General features: G+C 35.5%; 1 protein-coding gene across 4 annotated transcripts; it reads left to right on the top strand.

The window, feature by feature from the left end:
• The first annotated feature begins 3,093 nt into the window (after positions 1–3,093).
• LOC137731987 (DExH-box ATP-dependent RNA helicase DExH10) lies at positions 3,094–11,447 on the top strand. Of its 4 annotated transcripts, none has more exons than XM_068471261.2 (17): positions 3,094–3,297; positions 3,663–4,694; positions 5,301–5,615; positions 5,752–5,856; positions 5,979–6,047; positions 6,424–6,591; positions 6,680–6,751; positions 6,830–6,946; positions 7,595–7,804; positions 7,920–8,078; positions 8,384–8,473; positions 8,609–8,701; positions 8,877–9,030; positions 9,545–9,693; positions 9,777–9,872; positions 10,344–10,436; positions 11,064–11,447. In XM_068471261.2, exons 2-17 carry the CDS (start codon positions 3,732–3,734, stop codon positions 11,172–11,174), a joined length of 2,964 nt encoding a protein of 987 aa, XP_068327362.2. In that variant the 5' UTR covers positions 3,094–3,297; positions 3,663–3,731; the 3' UTR covers positions 11,175–11,447. The 4 variants fall into 4 exon arrangements, with proteins under 4 accessions (XP_068327362.2, XP_068327363.2, XP_088543598.1 ...); XM_068471262.2 differs by having other exon boundaries at positions 3,118–3,322; XM_088687472.1 differs by having other exon boundaries at positions 3,157–3,297; positions 7,574–7,804.
• Positions 11,448–11,837: the final 390 nt, after the last annotated feature.

Below are 11,837 nucleotides of genomic sequence, written 5' to 3'. Positions count from 1 at the left end.
GCGACGCTAGTAAATGATTTCGTAGTAGTGTTGCCTAAATGGATCCTAAAATAATAGAAAAATGCAGAAAAAATTTGAAATCAATTGAGATCCAATATTGTGAGTTCATTATATGTACCATTCATAAAACAGAGGGAGTTCTTCTTATTGATTCAAAGACGAAAAATTTCAAGAAATTATGATATTCTGAACAAAGAATGTGTGTTTTCAAGTAAACAAGAAGCTAAAGCACATTCAAAGGAATTTTTGACCTATTGTGGTTGAGATGCCAATTTTGTCTCCCAATACTTATCTTTCACGGTAATTTTAATATTTTGTCTTTTGAAACTCTAATGAGCATTTTATAAGCTAGTTAAGGCTCTCATGATTTAGAAGCCTAACCAATGTATTTATTTTGGATAGATTACTTGAAAGACTAGAAAATGATTGAAACGATGATTTTTTATTTTCTCTTAATTTTTTTTCTAGATGCTGTTTGGATTCATATTTCTATTTTTTATGAAAAATGTCCAGAAATCGTAAAGATGATCCTGAAGAATGACAAGCAATGGTTTCCAAAATTTTATTTTAATGTCTTTTCAATGAGAAGTTATTTTCTTTTAGCAGACTTTTTGTGTTGAATGGGAAGCATTCGTTTTTTGTCTGTGTTTTTTGATTTGTTAGTTGATCGGTTCATGCTCTTTATGACAGTTGTTTTGCATATTTTTTGCTTAGATAACGCAATACTATTCAACTTATTCCATTGTTATCATCTGTAATTCAAATCACACTCATATTTTGATCTCTCATTTTTACTAAAATTGTCATTTATTTACATTAACAATTTCCATGTCCTAATTTGTAACAGTGAAATAAAAACGCTACATATGAGAAAAAAGAAGGAAATTCTGAAGTGCCGATGAGTGAAGAAGAAACTTCTACTGCTGATTAGTGTTGAACTGCCCATTGTCCAAACTATTCTAATTACCGTTCTAAACCTCACCCTTGGACAACTATTTTCTTACCTATTGTAAATAGAGTTATAACTTATAGATTTTCACATGTATGTAAATAGTATTGTCTATCGTTATATATTTAAAACTTTTAACATGTTTTATACAGTTTTAAAATTTGCAGCATGGCGTCGGCATATTTGCTAGTATACACTATTTTTCTAGAATGATAATAGACACCTTTTTTTATGTTCTCAAACTTCTATTTAGTTTAGTTCATTGTTTTTGTTTGATTTATTTAAGCCAACGGTAAAAAATAAAGAGAGTATGAAATTACCATTTTTTGAATTTTTTTTCCCTAATTAATAATGGGGTGGGCACTTGGAATGGAAAATTGAAACTAAAACATGCACCAAACCAAACTGCACCGAATGATTCAATTTTGCGGTTTTGAAACCGAACTGCAATATGGAAAAACCAAAATTGAACTACACTACAAAAATTAAATAAATATATAATTAAATACCAATATTAGGTAATTTATATTGTAGGCTTTCTTTTTTTTTTTTTTCAATTTGTTTTGTTGGCTTTTTAAAGTTTATAACAACTACTACAAATTATATTGGGTAGATTTGACCAATCTCTCTTACTCTAAGTCCACAACCACAATAAGAAGCTCCAAGGCAATCTTAAGCTTCTAGTTCACAAGATTCAGTAGCTTCTCATCTATTGGTCTTACTTTCTCAAGGTCCAAAGTCTTTCAAGTATCGCGTTCTCAAGCCCGTTCACAAACTCAAAGGCCTCCTCAACCTTCGAAAAGTAAGTGGCAAAAGTAAAGGAAAGGAGAAAGGGTTAAACAATACAAAGTAGTAACTTTAAAGTTGAAGCACCAAAACCTTTTCGCTGACTGTAAGCACAATTTATTTGTTCGGGTTGTACTACTAATGCTAAAGCATTTCGGTGTTGAAGTTTGTTTGAACTACTAAAGTAAGGTCACAAGGCTTCTGTTTTTTTTTTTTTTTTTTTTTTTTTTTTTTGTCAAAATCATAAGGCATTTTGATGTTGAATTTTAGCGTGGTGATCATGAATTATTTTTCAATTAGGTTGTATTAATGGCATAAAGTATTTAGGGTGTGTTTGTCTAACATTCTAGCTCTTACTGGACTAGACAGGACCAACAACATCAAATGTTTAGCTTTAATGACGCTAGCTCAAACTCGCTCAACTTTGGGCCTTGCTACTTGTCGTTAGCTAATCTTAACCAAAAGCATGGTATTAGCTAGGACTAGATGTCGGTACCTTCTTGTCTCCCCAAATCCGTCTTAAGCCGCCTTCATCAGTGATCGCAGCCCTCTCGACCTAAAATCTTAGAATCTGGTAACCACCTATAATCTGATTACCACTCAGGGAGTTGGACGAGAAAAGAGGAAGAGGGAAGAGAGAGAGGGATTTGAACGGAAAAACAAAGGGAAGAGAGAGGGAGCTAAACAAGAAAACTCACCATGACCACCATTGAATTGGTGATGCTAAGCTTGAGAGGGAGGAGTTGGGTTTTTTTGGGAAATCGGGAATTTGGGAGGCAAGTCTCCATTTTTTATGATTTTAATTCAAATTGTGAGTGCAACGGAGAGAAAAAGAGCAAAGCAACTTGGATACCCAAAGGGAGGAAAAGATTGGACGTTAGATGGAGAGGGGAGAGAGACGGCGGAGAAAAAAAATGAGAGGTTAGATGGAGAGAAAGATGATTCACCTGGTGTTCTACAAAATAGGAAAAAGATAAATTAATAATAGGAATTAATAAATATATATTAATTTAATAATAAAATATTATAGATATAGATTAAATAATATAATATTATAATCTTACTTCTTTGTCTATCTTCAAACACTTCACTAAATCAGTTTAGTTTAATCTAATCTAAACCAATCTAATTTAATTTTTGAAATTAGTTTAGTCTGAGATAGTTCGGTGCAAAAAACGTACCCTTAGTGTACAAATAGCGTGAAAGTTTTGAAATCAAAACCTAAATCATATAAAATCGAAATGCAACCAAATGGTTTGGTTCAGCAGAGGGGGCTAAGCAGGTGAACAATAATATGATTCAAACTTACATTTAATGTAAATCAAAGCTAAAATCTCTTACATGAATACTATTAAAGCATAATACACTTTGTTTTTTATTTCGTAAAAAATAGGCGCTGTTATTTGGTTACCACCTGCAACTGAAGGTGAAACCCTAATTGCCTACAATTGGATCTTCCAATAAAACCCTAACTTTGATTTGAACAGTTCTCCTATATTACCGTACACTATATGTCAAGCTAGGGCATTGGCTAACTGGGAAATCTCCGTTTCAGCATTCAGGTTCGCCAATTTCAGAGCAGAATTGGTTGCTCTCTCTCTCTCTCTCTCTCTCTTCCTATTTTCTTGTAATTTCTCACAGTTTTCATAGAATTTGGGTTTAACTTAAATACTTTGAATCTTTTTGGGGAACCTAGTTGACGCTGGTCATAGGTGCAATGGTTGTTCATACCTGAAATCCAAAAGTAGTTCTATTAAAAAAAAAAAAAAAATTAACAAATCAAGCTTTTTGTGTAATTTTGAATATTTGTGACGATTATATTCTGCAAGTATTGGGTTTTATTAATTTTCCTCCAATAAAGAAAAAGAAGATTGCTTTTCTGTTGAACAAACGACATTTTGATTCATGTTTGGTGTTTTTGTTGCAGAAGGAAAGCTCAACATTATTAGTAGGAGAATTTTGTTTGGTTTAGCTTGGAAGCGGAATAGTTTTAGGGATGGAAGAATCTCCAACACCTGCGAAACGAAAAGAACCTGAAGCGTCAGAGATCACAGAAACTCCCACCGATGAATCTTCCCTGAAGCGAAGGCATTTGACTCGAACATGTGTGCATGAGGTTGCAGTTCCCAGTGACTATGCTTCGACCAAGGATGAGTCGGTTTATGGAACCCTTTCGAATCCTGTGTATAATGGCGAGGCGGCCAAGACATACGAATTTACCCTTGACCCATTTCAGCAGATTTCTGTGGCATGCTTAGAACGGAAAGAGTCAGTTTTGGTCTCCGCCCATACTTCAGCAGGTAAGACTGCAGTTGCGGAGTATGCAATTGCCATGGCTTTTAGAGACAAGCAGAGGGTTATATATACTTCGCCATTGAAGGCTTTGAGCAATCAGAAATATAGAGAGCTCAGCCAGGAGTTTGAAGATGTTGGATTGATGACTGGAGATGTTACACTCTCACCTAATGCTAGTTGTTTGGTTATGACAACTGAGATCCTTAGGGGAATGCTTTACAGGGGTTCCGAGGTTTTAAAGGAAGTCGCCTGGGTTATCTTCGATGAAATTCACTACATGAAGGATCGTGAAAGAGGGGTTGTTTGGGAAGAGAGTATCATATTTATGCCTCCTGCTGTTAAAATGGTTTTTCTTTCAGCCACAATGTCCAATGCGACTGAGTTTGCAGAGTGGATTTGTAATTTGCACAAACAGCCTTGTCATGTGGTGTACACAGATTTTCGACCAACTCCTCTGCAGCATTACGTTTTTCCAGTGGGTGGGAATGGGTTGTATCTTGTGGTCGATGAGAATGAACAATTCAGGGAGGAAAATTTTGTGAAGCTACATGATACTTTCTCAAAGCAGAAATTGGGTGATGGTCACAGGAATAACAAGGCAAGTGGGAGACTTGCAAAAGGTGGGACTGCATCTGGGGGTTCTGACATATTCAAAATTGTGAAGGTGTGCTCTTCATTTTAACTTTCGTTCTTTCTTCTTGAAGGTTTGCTCTTCCTTCAAAAGGTGGTTTTTCTTATATTTTAAAAACACCATGAAATAAATATTTCATCTTTTTACCTATTATTAGTACTATGATTGCATGGTGTTTTTTCACTTATGGAAAGTTTAGACCATGTTTGGCAAAGATGATTCATCAAAAACACTAGCGGTAGCATTGAGAATCTGGATGGCAGTTTTCTTGTCGAATAATTATTCTTGTCCAGAAAGTGATTTGGTCACTGTTTACGGTACTGAGAGCAGGACATCTAAGGGTTATACTTATGTAAACAAAGAGAAAGAAAGTAAAGTGAAAAGTAGAGTATAAAATGATCTCAGATCCTAATGTTTTCTTTAGTTGCCTGTTTGGCAAGTTGCCTAGAGGCTGTTCATCACATGGATTGTTAGAAACAAGGTTGCTTCCCACATTGAAGGCTCTTAGTGCAAATACTTCTATATTTAATATTTATCCACCAACATTGGTGCTTTATTTAATCGACATCACACATGTGCTTATCTTTCTTTGTTCATTCATTTATTTATTTAGTTATGCTTTTCTGCCCTGAGTTTCAGATGATTATGGAACGGAAATTTCAGCCAGTTATAATTTTCAGCTTCAGTAGAAGAGAGTGTGAACAACATGCGATGTCCATGTCTAAGCTTGATTTTAACAGCCAAGACGAAAAAGATGCTGTTGAACAGGTTTTTCGTAATGCAATACTCTGCTTAAACGAGGAAGACAGGGAGTTGCCTGCTATTGAGTTAATGCTGCCACTCCTTCAACGAGGAATTGCCGTTCATCATTCTGGCCTTCTACCTGTTATCAAGGAACTGGTAGAACTTCTTTTCCAAGAAGGCCTTGTAAAAGCCCTTTTTGCTACTGAGACAGTAAGAACATTTTTTAAACACCTTTTCTCTCCTGCTTCGTTTCCTTTTTCATATATTTAGTTTACAGCTGTAACTTATTTATCTAGCTTAGATGATAAGATGGAATAACATTTCAATATCTGTACTTTGTGAACAGTTTGCAATGGGCTTAAACATGCCAGCAAAAACTGTTGTTTTCACAGCTGTTAAGAAGTGGGATGGTGATAGTCATCGATATATCGGATCTGGTGAGTATATTCAGGTAAGTGAAGATTTTGTTGCTTTTCTTTAAGAGAAATAATAAGTGAAAAAGACACATGTTTGTATATTTGTGTGTGGATTATTTCTTTTTCTGATTATTAACTATTATCTTAATTGCTCTAGATGAGTGGAAGGGCTGGGCGTCGTGGCAAAGATGAGCGGGGTATTTGTATCATAATGATTGATGAACAGGTGATGCCACTATTAGTCATCTCTCTTTAGTGTACAAGTGCCACTCACTAATTTCTGTATAGATTCAAAATCGATAAATTTATCATTATTCATTACACATCAACCATTGGAAGTCCTTCCACATATTGAGGTCTTCCATTTAGTCACCTTGAGTTTTGACTTTTTGTTTGCTTTATTATGTTTTATTGTCTTATATTTTCAGAGCTAAATTCATATTTATAAAGGGTAAAACAGAATGATCCCTTTTATTTTATTTGATTTATATTTGATTATATCGCTTGAATTCTATCACAGCCCAGGGTGATGTTGAACAAGCAAGAAAGCCATTTACCATCTTAAGTCATGAAATTAATTCGAAATTTGTTACTTTTTACAGATGGAAATGAACACACTAAAGGATATGGTTTTGGGTAAACCAGCTCCTCTAGTTAGCACTTTCAGACTCAGCTATTACTCAATTTTGAATTTGTTGAGCCGTGCGGAAGGCCAATTCACAGCTGAACACGTGATAAAGAATTCATTCCACCAATTTCAGTATGAAAAGGTTTCTACTGAATCACATATTTTACTTGTTCCGCACCGGAATCTGGTGCATAATGACTAACCACTCCGGATCTTTCTCTATGATTTAGGCTTTGCCTGGTATAGGGGAAAAGGTTTCAAAGCTTGAGCAGGAAGCGGCTTTGCTTGATGCATCAGGAGAGGTAGTCTTTCCCCATTGATCTTAAATATGTTTTTTCTAGTTATTGTTACATGCTTAGAGTTTAATGTTTTATGTGCAGGCTGAAGTTGCTGAGTATCATAAGATAAAACTTGATATAGCTCAACTTGAGAAGAAAATGATGTCAGAGATAACGAGGCCTGAAAGAGTTCTGTATTTTCTTCTTCCTGGCCGCCTGGTATGTGCTGAGAATGGTCATGCTGTTTGGAATTTTTTGTAAACTTATCCTTGTTGATTTCTAATAACATTTAAATTGGATAATGTAGTCTCTTAGTTGAAATTTGGTTTTAATTTGTATAGGTGGATCTTTAAGAGCATTGGAACTGAAATTGCGGTCTAAAGTTTTTTCTTCTAATTTCTGTTTGATACTTGTTTCTGGTTGTAGTGCTATTCTGCTAGATACAGTGAGAAAAGGGTGGTGCTATCCAAACACCCCTTTTTACCTTCCACACACCCCCTGTTAATTTCTATCCTTTGATCCTCTTCAATTGGTTCAATCCGACGGCCAGAAATTGAGAAAGGTGTTTGGAAGGTAAAATTGGGTGTGTGTATAGCACCACCCTACGAAAATATTTACTGTTTTACTTGTCGCACTGATGTCTTACAACTCTTACCTAATCATTTATTGATATTAATATTTCATTTTATGCCTTGTCCTCAAGCTTCTATGCTAACTTCGATTATATTGTATATAAACTCGCTTAATACCAATGATTGTGTCATCTTGATTGCTTGTTAAACTTAGAAATGCAGATGTTGATTTTCCAATACAAGGGTTGTAAGTCATGTATTTGCCTGTTCTCAGGACGTGTTTTTCTTGTCGCAGGTCAAGATTAGGGAAGGTGGTACAGATTGGGGCTGGGGAGTTGTAGTTAATGTGGTAAAAAAGCCTTCATCCGGGTTAGGCACACTGTCCTCGCGTGGTGGAGGGTATATAGTGGATACTTTGCTCCACTGTTCTCCTGGTTCAAGTGAGAACAGTTCACAGCCAAAGCCTTGCCCTCCTCGCCCTGGAGAAAAGGGTGAAATGCATGTAGTAAGTTCATGCACTTGAAGCAACTGAATTTTAAAGTTCGATGTGGTTCATTAAGTTTTTCAAGTAGTTAAATTGGTCCTCTGGGGTTCTGATATTTCTTTCGATCTGTTTTAAGGTCCCTGTACAATTGCCCCTGATTTCTGCTCTAAGCAAACTCAGAATATCTATTCCCTCTGATTTGCGGCCGTTAGAGGCAAGGCAAAGTATTCTTCTAGCAGTTCAGGAGCTGGGAACTCGTTTTCCACAAGGTCTTCCAAAGCTGAATCCTGTAAAGGTAATAATGATCAACTGTCTTTGGTACATTGGGGCAAAGACTTTTTTCAACCATATTATTGCGACAATTTTCTGTTGTCAAACTGTAATGTTTTGGTTGTAACTCTTTAAAATATCACTGGTGTAAGGATTTAATCTGCAAGTCTGCAACTTAGCAATCTGTTCTATTTAAGGCCCTATTTCCTTGCATTAAAAAAAAAAAAAGGATTATATCCCTTTCACTAAACCATGTATTGATATCAATCTGCAACAATACCATCTTTCCTATTTTTCCTATGTTTTTCTCAAAGTTCATTTTGATTTTAGGATATGGGCATTGAAGATCCTGAAATTGTTGAGTTAGTCAATCAAATAGAGGATCTTGAACAGAAATTATACGCACATCCACTGCATAAGGTTTGTCATTTGTTTAAAATACTGTGTTCTATAAAACAAATTATTAAGGAACTCTACCGTCTGGAGAAAAATTTCTTTTCTTGATGGAATTTACCTCACCATTACCCTTTGTGCTTACTATTTGGTTCGCTGCAGTCTCAAGATGTGAACCAGATTAAATGCTTTCAAAGGAAAGCAGAGGTGGATCATGAAATTCAACAACTTAAGTCCAAAATGCGTGAGTCCCAGGTATGCCTCGTCTTGATACTTCTGTCAGTTTAACGTTTGCAAGAAGTAGAACCATGATTCGTATGGGATGACGAGTCAATGTTACGCTGCATGTATTACAACCTTCTGATGTTACATGTAAAGAAATTTGCAAAAGAATATGCATATTCAACTTTAACTACAATTGATTCTGCAGCTTCAAAAATTTCGTGATGAACTTAAGAACCGTTCACGGGTCTTGAAGAAGCTTGGTCACATTGATGCCGAGGGTGTTGTCCAGTTAAAGGGGCGGGCAGCCTGCTTGATAGACACGGGAGACGAGCTCCTTGTTACTGAACTGATGTTTAATGGTAGTTATCTTGCACTTCTCTTTTCACGTTATTACTTAAGACCTGTTACAAGACAGACTATTGGGATGAATTTGGCCAATGCAAGAACAGTAGAAAGATGGTATCCAATTCGATTGGAGTACAGAATATCATAATATAATAATGGTAGAAATTGAATCACTTTTCGTTTTGATATTCTATACAAAATTCCATAAGTCTAAGTAGAATTATCAATTCTGTTGCAAATTCCAATTTTAGTAAAAAAAAAATAATCCTTAATCCTCCGTTCATACGTATTATTTCATATATGGAGTTAGGTAATAAGATATTGGCTACAATTGAAAAGGTTTTATCAATAAAATTTCGATTGATAAGATAAGGAACTCCTGAAAGCTAATATAACTGATTTTGGCCTTAGCCAAGCCCACTGAGCCAGTGAAACTGGTCATATTATCTATTTAGAACACCTTTGCTCTTCAGTCATCGCATCAATACTGTTCAGCTTTCTGTAAGTATAAATGCTATATGTGATCAGGTACATTCAATGATTTGGATCATCATCAAATTGCGGCAATCGCAAGTTGTTTTATTCCAGTAGATAAATCAAATGAGCAGATACAATTGAGGACGGAGCTTGCTAGACCATTACAACAACTCCAAGAGAGTGCTAGAAGAATAGCAGAGGTCTTATAATGTTTAGCTTCACACTGTTCATACGTACAAATTTTTATTTTTTCTATTCTGTAACTGTTGCTACATGACTGCAGATACAACATGAATGCAAATTAGATGTAAACATTGAAGAGTACGTGGAATCAACAGTGCGACCATTCTTGATGGATGTGATTTATTGTTGGTCAAAGGTTAGTTTGTTATATTTTTGTGTAATTTGTTGCATGTGGGTGATAGAAACTATAATTTGCCAAAGGTGGAAATGTTTTACAAGATAGAACATGACAGATTTTTTCTTCATCCTTGCTCATGCAATGGTTTTAAAATTTCCTGCTATTATCTCATTTCTACCAATTTGTTTTCGCATCTACAAGTTATTTATTTGTCTGTTGCTCATACTGCTCTCATTTGACAAAATCTTTGTTTTGTTTTTGTCTTGTATATCACTGTACGGGTTTGCCTACTATAGTATGTTGGTTTACTGGACGTTGTAATGTCTGGAGGGTTCAACTTTGTTAATGTTTTTTTGTTAGAGGTTTCATCTTGTAGCCCTTGGATTTTTCCAAGCCAATAAAAATGTAAAAAACCTTTTGGATTGTTTTAGCAAGGACTTTTTGGACTAATCTTTCCCTTTTTCTTTTTTCTAATAAATATTCCATCAGGGTGCAAGTTTCGCGGAGGTTACACAAATGACAGATATATTTGAGGGTAGTATCATCAGAGCTGCTAGAAGACTTGATGAATTTTTGAACCAGGTATTGTTTGGGAAGCTGAACATTATATCTCGTAAGTTGGTTTTGCAATCATTCAAGGGCCTCTTTTACTATGTTCAGAACCATCGGAAGGTTATTCGCCCAATATAACGCTTGTGATAGTCAAGGAAAATTAACATTTAGGATTGGTAGTAGTATAATAGATTCAGTCATAGTCATTTGATAAGCATAGAGGTAAGAATAAAGTACGCAAATCCATGTTTACTGTCCGTGTCCTTGCTATAATGACCTTAATGCTAGGCTAGCGTTTTGGGCTTAACCTGGCCTGGTCAATTTATGTCCCAACATGTTATTAGCTTTTATTTTTAGTTATTGTGATTTGAGTTATGATGAAATATAACTTCTCATGGCACAACTGGTATTCAATTTTGAAAAGTGCTTTCCGAACGGTGAAAAAGGGAGTGTAGCCTATCCATGTTTGTATAACATGCTGAAAATCTCCTACGGTAGGTGTAGTCTTTTGTTCTGAACACAGATTAGATATGCACGGAAATTTCTGAACCACTAATTTTTAGTTCTGAGAAATGTGCCCTAAACATTAATTGCTTGAGCACTTGAGGCAGCACTTAAATTATCAAGTGATTCTAACTCGCTGGCCTTTATTTTCAGTTGCGTACTGCTGCTCAGGCTGTGGGAGAAGTTGCTTTGGAAGAGAAATTCACTGGAGCAAGCGAAAGCCTCCGGCGAGGTATCATGTTTGCAAATTCCCTGTATCTGTAGATTTCTTCCTGCAGGCCATCTTAGGCATGGTGGAGACAAAGGTTTCCGTCACAGTAGTGATGACTGGTTGCCTAGGCTGATATGATAAGTTATGTTTCTATTTGTTCCCTATAATTTTTGTTACTGTATCAAGTTTCTTCCGTTGGCCCATAATTTAGACATGTATTCTAAGATTGCTTTTCTTCAAGCTCTCAAAGTCACTCGCGTCCCTTCATTGTAGAACAAGACCCTAACCGCTAAAAGCACAAAATGTGGAAAAAAGATTATTTTTCATCCTCGTTCTGTAGATCTTTAATTTGCTTGATTCTCTGATAAGAGAAATTTTGGAAGTGGAGAAATTTTGGTGTGAAGGTATCATTGGAAAATATGTGGGGTTTATTAAGATAAATTTTTATTTTTAAATGCATAAGCACTTAATTTGTTTTTTCTTTTCACCAAACATTGTCAAAAGTGCTGTTGGTGATTTTAAAATGTTTTTAGTTATTTTAAAAGCACTTGCAAGTAATTTCAAACGCTTGTTTCAAAACTTCTTGTTTTAATCATGAAATAAAATTTTGCCATCAAATCATTCCCTTCTTGTTTAATCTACCACTTGTGAACCACCTACTTTTTTCACTCATATCAATCTTCTCCACCCCTAGAGGAGCCTTCATGTCAAAATTT

Source organism: Pyrus communis, chromosome 16, assembly GCF_041283825.1.
Source record: "Pyrus communis isolate YQ-2024b chromosome 16, ASM4128382v1, whole genome shotgun sequence".
NCBI lineage: Eukaryota > Viridiplantae > Streptophyta > Magnoliopsida > Rosales > Rosaceae > Pyrus > Pyrus communis.
This window is presented reverse-complemented; position numbering and strand designations above follow the sequence as displayed.

Coding starts and splice junctions, on each gene's coding strand:
- LOC137731987 (XM_088687472.1), top strand. CDS start 3,732: ATGGAAGAATCTCCAACACCTGCGAAACGAAAAGAACCTGAAGCGTCA. Junction 4,695..5,300: donor ACATATTCAAAATTGTGAAG/GTGTGCTCTTCA, acceptor CCTGAGTTTCAG/ATGATTATGGAACGGAAATT. Junction 6,592..6,679: donor ACCAATTTCAGTATGAAAAG/GTTTCTACTGAA, acceptor TCTATGATTTAG/GCTTTGCCTGGTATAGGGGA.